Source organism: Rattus norvegicus, chromosome 16, assembly GCF_021556685.1.
Source record: "Rattus norvegicus strain SHRSP/BbbUtx chromosome 16, alternate assembly SHRSP_T2T, whole genome shotgun sequence".
Classification (NCBI taxonomy): Eukaryota; Metazoa; Chordata; class Mammalia; order Rodentia; family Muridae; genus Rattus; species Rattus norvegicus.
The window spans coordinates 54,347,378-54,362,832 of NC_141549.1; the positions used below are offsets into that span (position 1 = coordinate 54,347,378).

The window sequence follows — 15,455 nt, forward strand, 5'->3', positions numbered from 1 at the left end:
TACACAAAAATAAAATTTAATTTTTCAAAAGAAAATGACATTGGACTTATAAAATAAAGTCATACCAGCTAATATGCTGACAAAAAGGGGAAATAAGATAACCTTAAAACCTATTGATTTAATACATTTCACAAACATGGCACTGCACAATGTAAAGCATAAATTTTACTGTTTTCACTGTCACCTTTGTCTTTAGTAGATTTCATTGACAGTAAGACAGACTGTTTCTAATTATATGTTCTTTCTTTGTTTCTGAGAGAGAGTCTCATTATATGCCTGGCTAACCTCAAACCCAACAGATAATCCACCTGCCTCTGCCTCTGCCTCTGGATTGCTGTCTTGCCTGCTAATTTAATTTTTATACAACATTTCGATGTCTGTCACAAACATAAAGAAAAATGTCTGCTAATTAATTTCATAAGTATTTAGAAGTTTCTTCAAAGTGAAGGAGAGCGTATCAGACTGAAGAGAAAATCTACAAAATAGGAAAAATTCTTATCAACTAATAATAACTTTATTTTTTTTTCTCGGAGCTGGGGACTGAACCCAGGGCCTTGCGCTTCCTAGGCAAGCGCTCTACCACTGAGCTAAATGCCCAACCCTAATAATAACTTTAATATCTATGCTATACAAAGAACTACAAAAATTAAACAGTAAAATCCAGAATTATCCAACCAAGTAGATGGGCAAAAATAACTACATGTTGCCCAGCTGTATCCCTCCTAGGTATATGTGTGTGCCTAAAGGGTCACAGAGATAAGCATCCATATTTATCTCTGCACTATTCAGCGTAGCTAGGAAACACAACCAGCTCGCATCTTCATTCACAGAGGGCTGGAGCAAGGAGACTGAAGCCAACTCAGTGAGATCTGATGCTCCGTAGTGCAAATCGACATACTTTCAGGAAAGTGGATAGGACTGGAAGTCATTATGTTATGTAAGACTCCGAAGGGTAAACCCGTGTTTTCTCTAACATGGAACCAAGATTTGAAAGTGTGTGTATGTATAGAGCAGTGTTTGTATTTATCTGTGTATGTGTTTATAGCTCATGAGATTAGCTGGGCAAAGGAAAGAGGCTCAAGGGGCGTGGCTCAAGGAGGGAGACAGTGAGGGAGGGGCTACTGGTGGGGGTGAGATCCTAGGGAGGGAGGGACAGTGAGAGAAGGTGAGACCAGAGTATAGGGACACAGGTGAGGATGCCATGATAAAATCCATTTCTTTGTGTGCTAACCTAAAACATTGTTTAAAAAAAATCTTTTATAAGTAAGCTTTCTTAGGCTAGATTATAAAACAATATTTAGATGTCTTTTTTTTTTCTTTTTTTTCGGAGCTGGGGACCGAACCCAGGGCCTTGCGCTTCCTAGGCAAGCGCTCTACCACTGAGCTAAATCCCCAACCCTAGATGTCATTTTTTTTAGGTTAATACTTTTTATGAGATTTTCCTATATTTTATTTTGTATAGAAATGCTTCTTAGATGTACAAAAATGTAGAAAATGAATTCAAACAAAAGCTTATTATATAATTCTTCATCTAGTGGTCTTAATGGTTTTGCACATTAAATTAAGATCTTTGAGGGCACATTTAGAGGGACTAAGTAATATTTTAAAATTTATAAATTAGCCAATTATCTATAAGAATCTTTAAGTTATAGAAACATCATACACTTACTACAAAAAGGATTTAAAAGTCCAATCGTTAAATTTTCTTTGGCCTTCATTTAATTTTCTGAAAAATTTTAGATGACTAAATATATTTTAAATTAGCAAAATTCATAAAATTAAATGCTAAAGAAAACATAAGAATTAAACTTTCAAATCATGCTTTTAGGTTGGCAGCACATGTACTGTGTGGAATCACGATACTCAATCTTTACTAAGTAGTTTCAGACACTGCATTTAATAAGGCAAAGAGGTATTTGCTCTTGGCATGTTTTCAAACTCAGTACAGTTCAGGCCACTCTATAGTCTCTGAATCTCTTCCCAGCAATTTGGTTGGTGTCTAAATTTTAGTTTGTAAAAATTACAGAATACAAATATAATAACAAAACTAAAATTTCTGTGAAATACCCTGGATAATACAGCAGGATACAGATGTAGCCGCTGTAAACACACACACATTGTTTCCAGTTAGAATTGGTGGTCTTTGTTGAAATGCTTTGTGGTCTAAATTCTCTGGTGAATAAGTAAGGAGTGAAGTTCATCTGCCAGTGTAGGGTTCAGACGGCAAGCCTGAGAGAGAAAAGAGTAGTTGATAAAATCTCATTGCTTGGTTCTTCTGTCTTTAAAAATAGACAAACAAACATAATTTTAAAATTAAAACTAAAAACAAGAATTATGAAAACAAGAGGAATAGACATCAATTTGGTCTCAATTATGTAACCAGCCGAATCTATGATGATCTTATTTAAAGTATATCGTGATAAGGTGCGTGCTTGTAGACTGTCATGTGCTTGGCGGACACATCAAAGGTTGCTCTCTAGCACAGTCACATCTTGAGGGGAAATTGCCTTTCGGTGCCCAGTCTCACAGGCTGTGTTTAGTTGTCTTCTGAGAGGAAATGTTTGTATTTGCTCTGAGACAGGGAAATCAAAAGCTCCTTCTTTGTATTAAGCTGGCATTTTCCTGCAGGTACTTTATAAGCATCACAGGTCCTAGGAGAGTACACGATGCTTAGAGAAGCCTAAAGCCAAGTTGAGCCTAACAGTGAGTAGACCGGACAGAAGCCCTGGCCTGCAGGTCTGCCATCTCACTGCCCTGCCTTTGGCATAGCACCAACTCCCTCCCTCTGCCAACCTCATACAGCTTCCTCATGATCGTCACTTCACCAGTATCCTCCGAGGTATAGGATGGCCTAACTGGGTACCGTGTTCTACTTGCAGTGATGGTTGGTACCCAGCAAGGGGGCTGCTGTCTCCCAAAAGGTAGGAAGCAATTCTGATATTGCTATGGTTTACTGATTTTCCAGGATATTTATAACAAATATCAGGTCATTCTAAACTAGATGTTCTCCCATACTTAATCTTCAAAGCATATGGATAATCTAGAACATGAAGTTGTATTGGTTTTGGAGATTTATAGTGCAGAAAATATTTACATTTTTAGAAAAGTTACTTTGTTCACACTCCTTACTTGACATGATGGTGTGGTAGTAAATACCCCCAGATATTAGTTATATTTGTTATTTTGGAAATTTGTTTAAAGCACAATAGCTTGGGGTTTCTAAACTGTGTGCACACTAGAATACTCTAGAGAGCTTTGGCAGATAATGGTGGTATCCTGCTCCCAGAGACTATAAATTAATTCTTCTGAAGTAAGGCCTGGCACTAGCCTCTAATTCCATGATCTTCAGAGGTCACAGTGGCAGAATGGCCATGAGTTCCGGGCCAGCCTGGGCTACACAACAAAGAACCACATATGGAGTTAATCCTAATGCCATTCTGATTTGTGCTGGTGACCATCATGGGCCACAGGCTTGCATAGCTTCCACTGCAGTTATTATTGCAATGGCCCATGCCAGCCCCTCCCAAAAGTCCTTGATCTGAAAGTGAGCTCATGGGTCAACAAGGGAGAGGGTAAATGATTACCTCACACTCATGAAACTTTGTCATGGGGGTATTACTTTAAAACCTTCACTTAATAACAATAGGAGAGTGAAGATATAGGCTTAAAATGTTTTTCGTTGTTAGGGTTTGTTTGTTTGTTTGTTTTGTTTGTGAAGACACAAATATTGAGGCCCTGGGGTAATGACAGACCTTTAGCTGCTTGCTGGTGGCAGCAGATTTAAAGGGAATAATTTACATCAAAATGGGACTTTTATCATCTGAGCTTAATTAAATTGACAAAAGTCTACCAGAGCTATGTGCAACCTGCACAGAATTTCTCATGGACAGTTTATCCGCCCAGTGATTAGAAAACAACCCCAGAGAGCTATTTTCTAGTTAGGAAAATTTCTATTTTGTCCCCAAACTTACTTTAGAATAATAGTGCTTGGCAGATGCTTCGTCTTTTGTAATGCCCAAGCCAAGCTGGAGACACCGCGCATAGTAGAAAGACGCCATGGCCATGCCTTTGCTGATAAACTCTGGGAGACAGTCTGTGACATGGGCTATCATGGGGATGTCGTGAACCTCATCATAGTCTGCTATCCTGAAAGGTTGTAAAATTGTAACTCTTAAAAGCATATCAAACATGGTTTATGTTTGCACAGAACAACGGATGAGAATTCTGGGCTTAAAGTGCTGTCCCTGCCCCTTTGAGAAGTTTGCTGTGTGGAAAGTTTAATGTAACCTAATCTGCTACTATGGAAGGATGGACTAGATCACAGCTTCCTTGTGGAAATACTCATAGGGATTATCCATTAGGAAGATACTTTTCTCATTAATATCGTAAGCATAATTATCATCTTGTGGATAAATTGACAAAGGGTTAAAAAGAATTCTATATTCCCTATGTAGGGGCAGAGTCCCTTAGTGACTGTAGTCCCTAGGGAATGTGTATTTTAACATGAGCACAGCCATGTCTGGAACTCCAAGGCCTTAGACCTGTGGGACAATTGGAAAAGCTGTTAACAAACTTGGCCCAGGCTAAAAAGACAAGGTTTCCTCAGGAATCCAAGTATGAGTGTTTATGGATGACTAACTGGTGTGTGTGAACACTAGCAACTCCAGCATCTTCTGTCTCCCAGATGTTTTCAGCTGGAGACTTCTCTGTTCAGATACTTCCAACCCACACAACACACAGCAGTTTTAGCAGAACCCCACCAGATCCCAGCTTCATTGCATGTGTGTCTGTCCTTTTTCATTTCCTCGCTGTCTCTGCCCAGGATCCCAGGATCCAAGCTTGTAGTTGTCTCTTGCTACTATGTGGGTTCTTTGTTCCACCCTTCTCTACCCTTCCTGTACCCTTCCAAACTCCTAACACTGTTAGAATAAAAAAGGACAGGATAGAGAGGAAAGGAAAGAGGTCCCTGAATAAAGTCAGAGGCTCGAAAGGGGGCAACGTTATTATTAGACTACTTCCTGCTGACTAGGGACGTTGAGTTCCTCGGGGCAAGTTTGATCTTTGCCATCAGGATATCTAATTTTTTCGTCTTTGTGCACAACTACTCAACAAACTTTGACTAACAACAACCAACCAACAAATCTCCTCTTGGGACACACGCATTTATGTGCCCTCTGAAAAGTACACAGAATTCCAAGCATCACATAAGCACAGAAACTGTCTGCAGCTGGCAAAATCATGCCCCTATTGGAGCGTGAGGCAAATCATAGCTGCTGTAGACAATTTGAAGAAGTCTCATATCCCACACCTGGGATATGGCAAAAACAATCCCCCCACCCTGGTGTGTGTGTGTGTGTGTGTGTGTGTGTGTGTGTGTGTGTGTGTGTGTGTGTGTGTGTTAAAGAAACTATAATTCCAAAATTGTCACTATACAAGCCGCGAAAAGCATGGAATCCTTGAATCAGACACTGAAACTTCAACCTTAAATCTAGAATCTCACACATGTTTACTTTAACACTATAAGAAGCTAGCAAATTTATCTTGAAAAAATGTGCAATAGAAAAGCCAGCTTTTGCAGACCTTACATAAATATTCAGACATGTGAGAAGGAAATGCAGTCACCTTCATTTTGCTACAATGTTAAGGGGAGTCAGAAAGTGAAAAATTCTAAAGATTTTAAAGATCTCTTTAGTCTCAGGAGATGGCTCAGCAGACAAAGGAACTTCCTACCAAGCCTGATGAACTGGGTCTAACCAACCCAGTGGAAGGATCCAACCAACTCCCTTATATTGCTGTCTGACTTTCACAAGCATGCTTTGTCATACAAGCATGTGCACACGGACACACACACACACACACACACACACACACACACCCCAAAGAAGTTGATATAATAAGAATTTTAAGAGCTGTTGAGAATGTCAGCCAGGAGGAGCACTAGCTAGGAGTGTTGGAGGTGGGTGGCTCCTCCACTGGTGCCTGGAGGGTAAGGTGTTCAGGAGGGGAAGGGAGAACTGCTCTTCCTTTCTTTCCTCTTCTCTCAATCTGTCACTCTCTTTGGTTAGGATGGGAGCAAGACTGGGATACAGATCAGCACACCCAGTCTAGTGGCCACTCCAGATTGCCCTGAACTGGTTTTCTTAGTCTGTTATTGCTTTTGTACAGCATGGATAAATATATGTAGGAAACAGAGTGGAGCTTTATGGACTTGGCAAAGGTCCCAAGAATTCATAGAACATTTGTTTGGGTGTTAGAACAACACCACCACTTTACAATTGTGAAGATTTTCCAACCACACAGTGATGGAGCTTCCCGAGAGGAGAACATAGAAAGAGACTGAGACTGCTTAATAGGTGTGTCTAAAGTTGTGCTAACACTGAGAAACCCACTCCAGCTTATAGCTCTGAAATCCTGAAGGTGAACTGTACAGAATTGTACTTTCCAATATGTCGTATCTAGCCACACTGGCTATTCACTTAAAACTTAACTAGTTTAAATTTTCAGTTCTCAGTGGCATCTAAGGTCATGGAGCAGCTGTCATTTCAACACTACAGGCCGTTTTCTCAGACAGATCTAGCATAGAACACCAACTAGTTAATGCCAAGATAATACCAAGAACACCAAGGTAAGTACCTCTAGCTTGTCATTCAAACATCACTGTGGCTCGAAACTGTTCCCTGCAACATTCAGGTGTTGCTAGTGTCAAGATTAAGAGGTGCTTAATCTTGACCCTCATTCAGATGGTCAGTGCCCTTCTATAAAAGCCACACTGCACATAGAAGGGGAGGGGGAGGAGAGGGAGAGCTTGCCCTTTGACAATCTGCATGAGGACACAGTATTCTTCCCCTCTGGAGGAGGCAGGCTTCACCAGCCAGCAGAACTTGTCAGCACCTTAGTTTTAGTCTTCTTAGCTCCAGAAATGTGAGACAATTTCTATCCATTTTAAACCACCCATCTGTGTAGGTGGGATAGCAACACAAAACGAATTCAGAATCACCTTTTGGAAAACGAAACACACTTGGTAAAGAACTTCATCTTGTAGTAGTACTCCACAAGAATCCCCTGGGCATAGACATTCCCTCGTTCAGCTGCTTCCCGTAAGCAGTGCAGGGCGGCGTCAGTGTCTTGGCGAATTCCCTGTCCGTAAAAGTACATGAGACCAAGTGCACCCTGGGACTCCAGATTTCCATTGCCACAAGCTTCCGAATGCCAGAAAAATGCCTGAGAAATCACAATTTCATTTTATTATCAGCATGATGAAACTAGAATTCTAGAAAGAAAAAAATTCTAATTATAATTGTATAATTATTAGAGATATCGCCAGGAATTATCTACAGGGTTTCCCTGGACTATATGTACACACACACACACACACACATACACACACACATACACACATGGGCATGGAAGCCAGGTGCTTTAAAATTCCAAGATGAGTTTCACAGGTCAGCACTGTTCCTGGCAAAGGAAGGTCCTCTGTCTTGGGTTTCAGCTTTGTAAGTTGGTCAGAGTAAAGCTGGAGAAAGTATCAACTAGGAACTAGGGTTTGCACATGCAAGGAGGTGCACTCACAAATCCCCACTGATGCTAAGGAAGAGCTAGAGCTTGTGTGTGTCTTCCTGGTGCTATGACCAAGCACCAGACAAGAAGCAGCTTCAGAAAAGAAGGCTTATTTTGGCTCACGGTTCCCTCTGTCAGTGGTAGAGAAGGCTTGGCAACAGGAACTGAGGTAGCTGGCTGCTCACATTGCCTCTACATTCAGGAAGCAGAGGAGGGGTAGGGGGTGGAACCAGACTATAAAACCTCAAGCTTTACCTCCTTCTACTTCCTCCAGTGAGGTTCACTTCCTAAAGATCCCACAACTCTCCAAACTGGTGCCACCCACCTAAACCAAATGTTCAAATGTAGGAGTCTATGGGATCATTTCATATTCAAACTACAGGAGAGTTCCGGCTGGATCTCAGCGGATACTGGCTGCTAAAATCAAAGACAACTTAGGCTGAGCATCATTGTATTTGTTACTTTTCTCATTTTGATGACCAAATACATGACATGTAAGAGAATGGTTTATTCTGTCTCACAGTTTGAGATGGGTACCAGACCACCATGGGAGATAGTCACAGAGGCAGAAACTTCAGAAGGCTGGTCACACTGCAACCCCAGTAGAAAGCAGAGAGATAGACGAATGTTCTTACTCAACTAATGTGCTAATTCTATCGACTTTTTACATTTACTCATTTGTGTGTGTGTGTGTGTGTGTGTGTGTGTGTGTGTGTGTGTGTGTGCATATGCATGTGATGTGTGGGAGTTGGTTCTCTCCTTTCTCATGAGGGTTCTGAGATCAAACTCAGGTCATCAGGTTTCACAGCAAGCATGTCTAATGCTGAGCCATCCCTATGGGCCCAGCTTTCTTGTTTATGTGGTCTGAGGGTCTAGCCTAAGGAATAGAACCACCCACATTTAGAGGAGGTTTTCTGATGATGTCATCCCAACCTAGATAATCTCTCACACATAAGTGCTTTGATCCTTGGTAATTGTATATCCTGATTAATTACCACTTGACCATTTACCTAATACTGAATCTGACTTAAAGAAAGTAGGTCCAAGTGGTTGTTGGAACATTCCTGGCTGTTACCTGCCTTTTAGGAATTTGTCATTGACCCTTCACTGACCAGTAGGACTCACCCCTCCATTTCCTTTCTGTAGGGATTTCTTCCTAATCATTTTTGTGAGAGTATATTTTGTCAGAAGCACAGGGGCTTTAGCTTTTAAATCCTTGTGTGTTTTACCCACCAGTGATATTTAGTACTTCCTTAAATCAAAGGAAGCGTTACTTTACTCATGCTCAGATGAGTCTGGCCTTATTTCAGGGAGAGTCCTCTTTTTCTGTTTCTATTTTTCAGTTTTGCCATGTCGTACTTTGTTTATGTTACTTTTCTAGCATACAACAGGTTCTTACACCCATAGTCTCCTTTGGTAAAAGCAGGAAAGGCAGAGACTCTCCACACAGGAAAGGTTTGAGCTGAGCTTTGAGACTCAAATTTGATTGGGCTTTGAAATTCTGAGACAGTGCACACTTCTGGGTATGAAGAAGCACTGCCAGGAGGGAGCGCTCGTCTCTGGTGCATAGCTGCAGTGAGGTGAGCAGGAAGTTGCTCTGTCAGATATTTGTCAAGATGACTGAAAGCCTGACACAAGATCCTTGAGTGTGAGCTTCACCGTGTGTAGGAGACGTTAGAGATACACACCCCTGCCTACTCATTCCACAGCGTCTTCTCGGGAGAGAACTGGTAAAAGAATTATTAATCTAGATATACTGCTAGCATTAAAGGAAGAAGGTTGAGGTGTAGTTCAGCATAGGTGAGGCTGGGATTCTGCCAGTATCAAAATAAACACAAGTTTTAAATGGGACTGGACAGTTACCTTTTCTAAGTCTTTGGGCTCTTTCATTGAATAAAACAATCCTAGAATACTTTGTGCCTTCACACTAGCTTTTGGGTTTCCATTGTCAGCAGCGTAAAGCCACAGTCTGAAAGAGACAACAAGGGAGGTTAGTCTTTGGTTGAGCATTTTAGCAGCACAGATGCTTGACTTGAGGGAAGATTACCTCTCCGCTTCCTCGTCGGATCGCTTCACGCCTTTTCCTTCAAAATAAGCTCTTCCGAGGTTGTAAGCAGCAGCAAATTTCAAGTGCATTGTCTGGGGGCATGAAGAATCAAGGATTTTCTTCATATAGCCCACTCCTTTTTCCTTCCACAAAGGAAAAGAACAAACAAAAACACTAGTTTTTACTTTTACTCAAACTGATTGTCTTTCTTCCTATATCACATAGCGTTCAAGTATTAACATGGTGGGTACAAACTGCAGCTCTATGTGCATGAGTATGCTTGCTCTGGATTTTCAGGGATTAAGGAAGGTGAAGATGAATAAAAATAAGTGTTGTCAGGCCTTCCTGTGGGCTGCTCTCACTCTCACCTGTACTGTGGGCTCACTAGTGACAAATGTCAAAAGTGAAAATGTCAGTCTTCATATGACAGCTGCATAGCCACACAGCTGGCATTTTAATTATAAGTGACAAACATCTCCTTTGGGTAAAGACACTTGTAAATAAACTTATTAATCTGAGTTTGATCCTTAGAAGCCACATAGCGGAAGAAGAGTTCTCCTCTGACGTGTGTGTGTGTGTGTGTGTGTGTGTGTGTGTGTGTGTGTGTGTGTGTATAAATATACCATGCTGCTCTTGCAGAGGACTTTAGTTTGATTCCCAGCACCAAGTTGGTGGCTCATATTCACCTGTAACTCCAGGTTCAGGATATATATTGCTCCCTTCTGATCTCCATAGGCACCTATGGATGTACACACACACACACACACACACACACACACACACACACACACACACACACAATTAAAAATCTTATTTAAAGGTCAAAATGAAAGAGCATCACTAAATCATTCCCTTTGACCACCGTAAACTCACCTAAGTTGACAGTTCCTCCGTCAACTCCCTTCTCTCAGAATCTGCCCCTTCAGCCTTTGCAGTCCAGACACTGTGTCTATTCCATTGCCTTACTACTCTTCAGAAATGACTGTGCTAGCTAAACCGAGTTAGCTCAACTGCTGGCTTTGCACAGGCTCCTTCCTGACCAGGCACCACAGTGTCAAGTCATTCTGGGTCTGCAAAACTGTTCATCTGATTTTGTTTCTTGATCCTTTGTCATCATTTAAGTCACTGCTTGAATGTGACTCCTCTGTGTGGCATTCAGTAATCATTGTGTCAATGCAATGCCCTTTGGTTTATCAACCAGTACCTGCCATTTCAAACCCTCCCACAGCCCCAGGTTTGTTCTTTTGGCCTGGATGCTAATCCTGGGGGTAGGAGGACAGAGCAGACAGCCCAAGGCTGAGACCTGAGAGAGGAGGTCTGTTGGGAACCTTGGGTTTAGTTGGTAACACAGCTGAACCATTTTGGAGAGCACACAAGCTAAGTTGCCAGGGAGCCATCTTCTCACATATTCTGAATTTTACAATGCTGTTTTCAGTCTCTCCCATTCTGTTGCTCACCCACTGAAACTGTTAATGGGTGAATAAAATCTCCACATCCTCAGCCTTATCTTCACTCTGTCTGCTTTCCCTGCCTAAACTTTGTGGTCCCATGAAGGGGCTCTCTTTGGTAAAGGTAATACATTGAATCTCCCAATATAATATTAAATATGTATAATATTAAATATATTACAACACTAAGTATGTTCTAATAGTAAATACATTATAATACTAAATATGTATAATGTTACATATGTTATAATATTACATATATTTCAGTGCTCAAATATGGAGCTGGCCTTGTTTTTCATTCTTTTGGCTCCATCATTTCCACCATAGGAATATACATAGGTATAAGATAAAGTAACTACCGTATAGTTCAGAGAACCTACAACTTTTCTAGTTCTATCATTTTCCTGGTCACAGGTTAGCCCCCAACATCAGCAGGAAAGCTCTGTCTCAGAAGATAGACTCTTTAGTAAAGTTCCTTGAAAACCCACTGAAATTAAGACCATGATAACAGTATCAGCCCTGGCCCACAAGGTCAGATGTTCACCCAGTCTGCTATATAGATCTGATATGTCCATATGGCAAAGAACAAAACAGACCAAGCTCCTGACTTGTGAAGCTGTGTCCCTGTGGGGGATAAAGAAATTAAAGAGAAAACAAATCCTTAAGTAGCCATTGCAGCTATGAAGACATAAAGGGTCTATTTGATAGCCTAAGCACAGCAAGCTTTTAAGAAGAGAATATCTCAGTAATTACCGGGATTAACAGGAGGCAAATGAAAGAATGGTGATGATGCTGTGTGGGAGAAAGATGAGACCAACCCACCTGTCTTTAGGGGAAGACAACGCCAAAGAGAACACATAGAATGAGGCAAGGACTGGGCAGGAGGGAGTTGGTGAGGTTTTGCAGACTCGTGAGACTGCTCAGCCAGGAAGCAGTCCCTCACAGATAACAGAAATGAACAAGACCTGATTAAGGTTGGTGGTTTATTATCGCTTTGTTGAGTTTAAACTGTTCCTTTTTTGATAAATTCTTTCTGGTTAGATATGAATATTTTAAAGACTTTAGAAAGATGTGCCCACCATTACCGTAATTTCCGTAGTACTTATTTCTAAATTCCATGTTAAATGACCCTTTAACGGTTGTAATGGTTGAACATTGATATGATTTCAGTGTAAACAGGCAGTACTGAGTTAGGAAGCACAGACAAAAATAAAACCAGTACTTAGAAATCATTTTCATTCTAGAGAATGACATGGAAAGTTGCATAGTTAATGTGTCATGAGTATGTTATTGTATCGGCTTGCTTCCTCACCCATAATTCCTCTGTTAGGTCTTCTAATTCTTGAATAATTTTGATAGCCAACTGACTGATAGCTTTTTCCTTCGATGATAGCAAAATACAAAAGCAGCATATAGAATGGCAAGAGAGTGAACATCATACCAGGGCTTGAGACTTTTAACCATCTTTTGTTTTACATTTCACATTTATATTTCATTAGTGTATGTATGTATATATATATATGGATAGATGAATAAATGCATGTATACATGGATGTATGTGAGGGGCAAGCACATGCCATTGTGTGTGATTGTGTGTGTGTGTGTGTGTGTGTGTGTGTGTGTGTGTGTGTAGATCAAAAGACAACTTGGAGGAGTTAATTCTCTCCTTCTACCATGTAGGTCTCAAGTCAAGGGAGGACAGTCCCATGAGACAGACTTGTTTGCTTGATATTAAAATGTTGGAATAAATCACGGAGTAAATATGTGTAGTGCTCCCCTAGTCCTCAGCAGCTCATCTTACTGGTGATCAGCTTGCTCAGATGTTTTCTGGGGGGAAATGTAATACTGCTCCCCAAAAGCTACTTTATTATTTGAGTCATGAAATATCGATGAAGTGGGGATGTCTATTTTTTGCACCTTAATTATTTTACTTTATTCAGTTCGCAGAGCTGGAATGGAACTAGAACATTACATAGGCCAACAGCTCTACCCCTGAACTCCCAGCCCCTGACTTCAGTAATTTAACCTTATTATAACCTTTAATGGGTGGTTGAACTGGAACCTGCTTCAGAGAGTACAGTTAGGACATTCATTCCATTGAGACTGAAAGCCATACTTGAGATGTCTCCTATGTATAATTTTCAAGCCACTAAGTGATTTATTTATCTCCAGCACTGTTAGTGGGCAATTGTCAGTTACCTATATATTTCCATATTTTACTTAATATGCTGACTTGCCTGATAAAGCTGGATTTCAGTTACTAAAGGATGTCTCCCAACTATAATCAAGTTGCTTCCTCTGTCTAAACACCATTCTTTCCTGCTATGCTAAAAAGCGTAACCAGGATGGTTCAGTTTGTGTCACCTGTTTGATGAAAACCTCCCGACTACACCTTTGTGTTCGGCACTTAGGTCTACCTCAGTCCACAACACAGCTTCACTAACAGACTGCCTCAGACTGCCAGTCCCTTTCTCACATGTCTTTGATTATGTGGTACCTCCCTCCGACTGTTTTGACATCATTCATAATGTTTAGGCATTAATGACTGAGCAAATACTACATTAAGCCAATGAAATTAATCTGTTCACAATGCTAAGCATATAACTCACTGGCTGTGTATTAAGTCCTCCTGACCATGTGTTTGCTGGGAATTGAACTCAGGGCCTCTGGAAGAGCAACCACTGCTCTTAACTGCTGAGCCATTTCTTCAATTTGTTTGTCGTTTTAAAATTGTTTTAAATCACGTACTCATGTGTATATGCACATGTGTTGTGGGTGTTTGGTCATATTTGAATGTGGTGCCCAGGGAGAGAGGATGTCGGTTCCCCTGGAGCCGGAGATACAGGTGGTTGTAAGCTGTCCAACCTGGGTGCTGAGAACTGAGCCTAGATCCTTTGTAAAGAGCAGCGTGTGCTCACAATCACTCAGTCATCACTCCAGCCTCCTTTAAGAGCAGTTTAAAAATGACTATAACCTCTGTGAAGGATACTAAAGCACAAAGAAACACTACTGCTTCAAGTATTAATTGGATTATATCGATTTCTAATTGGTATATTTTAAGATGACTTGGATGTGGAATTGGTATATATCGTATGGTCTTTTTTGCAAGTGTTGATGTATAAAAATAAGCATGTGTATGTGTGTTATGTGTATATGCATAGACACACAAACACATGTAGTACACATACACAGTTCTTCTTGTCCTCAGTGATTGGTTCCAAGACCTTCAAGTCATGGATGCTCAGGTTCCTATACAAAGTGGCATGATGTATATAACCAAGATACATCTTGTCATATATTTTGTTATTATAGATTGTTTATAAAAGTACATACAGAAAACTTTAATTCCATTTCCATGTTTTTGATTGCTATTATTTCTTAAAATAAAATTTTACTGTAGGTACACAGCTGCTGTGGTACACGTATGGAAGCCAGAGGACAAGGTTTACATCTTAACTCTCTTCTTTTACCCTGAGGTGTAGAGATTGAATCCAGGCTGTTTGGCTTGCTGGGTGAGCACTTTTACCCTCTTAACCAGGTTGTAAACCCATGTTATTTTTTAACCTAAGAATTTTGGGAGTACTTTGTCAAAAACATAATCTCTGCCATCATATTAATACTTATAATTAATTGCATAAGAATAGTAAGTATTCACATTTGATGGTAGAATTTAAAGGGATTTAATTCCTAGTTTCTGAATCTTATCCATAAACATATAGCTTTGTAATCTTTTTTTAAATAAGGGAAAATATTTTCAACAGCATGCTGAGAGCTGATGATGGCAAGGAGCCTTTTTGTGGTGGATTACAGAAGTTTATAAATGACCCTCAAAAACTCACATTGTGCAACTAAGAAAATGTATGGCAAATCAACAATATAACTTCTCAGGCAAGATGATCAAAATCTCTCCATGCACAATGCTTGTTTTCAACTTTGACCTCTCAAAAGTTAAAACTACAGACATTTGTACAGTACCTAAGAATTCTTTTATGTAAGTTGTATGTAAAATTCCTAATGGGAGAGTTGACGGGCGAGCTATCATCTTTCCCGGGAACAGAGAAGGGCATGTTGTTAATCATTGAGAATCATGCTCAGAAAAGAGATCTGAGTGTTTGCTCTTCCTGGACCACAGTAAAGTGGACTCAGCAGTAAGCTGTGTTCTTCAGGAGAGATGAAATGGTTTCAAGTAGCGGTGGATGTTTCTCTCACTAGACCTGCTCCCCATGTGAACAAAACTTAGAGGCAGTGTCAACATGGAGGCCTTTCTGAGGGAAAGACAGAGTATGCCTGTAGTAGTTGGAGATGATCATTCAAGTTTAAAGACAAAGAGGCTGATTGCTTCTGACAGTTGAATCTAGTTATGTCAAGAAGCTGCTAGTTTAGATTTGGAACTGAACAGG

The 15,455-nt window shown here is 40.5% G+C and overlaps 2 protein-coding genes across 15 annotated transcripts in view; one reads left to right on the plus strand and one right to left on the minus strand.

Moving 5' to 3' along the window:
• Erich1 (glutamate-rich 1) overlaps nucleotides 1-15,455 on the plus strand; it is a gene marked incomplete at its 5' end in the record, with an annotated part of 52,793,804 nt that overhangs the window by 23,476,818 nt on the left and 29,301,531 nt on the right.
• The window catches only part of Lrp2bp (Lrp2 binding protein), a 27,961-nt gene continuing 12,506 nt past the window's right edge, over nucleotides 1-15,455 (minus strand). For 11 of the 15 annotated variants that reach the window (XM_087587897.1, XM_087587892.1, XM_087587898.1 and 8 more), the window contains 5 exons: nucleotides 9,608-9,750; nucleotides 9,424-9,529; nucleotides 6,998-7,221; nucleotides 3,972-4,146; nucleotides 1-2,229 (listed from right to left, as the gene is read on the minus strand). In XM_087587897.1, the coding sequence (XP_087444023.1) occupies nucleotides 2,164-2,229; nucleotides 3,972-4,146; nucleotides 6,998-7,221; nucleotides 9,424-9,529; nucleotides 9,608-9,750 (714 nt within the window). In that variant the 3' untranslated portion in view covers nucleotides 1-2,163. 15 annotated transcript variants of the gene reach the window in all.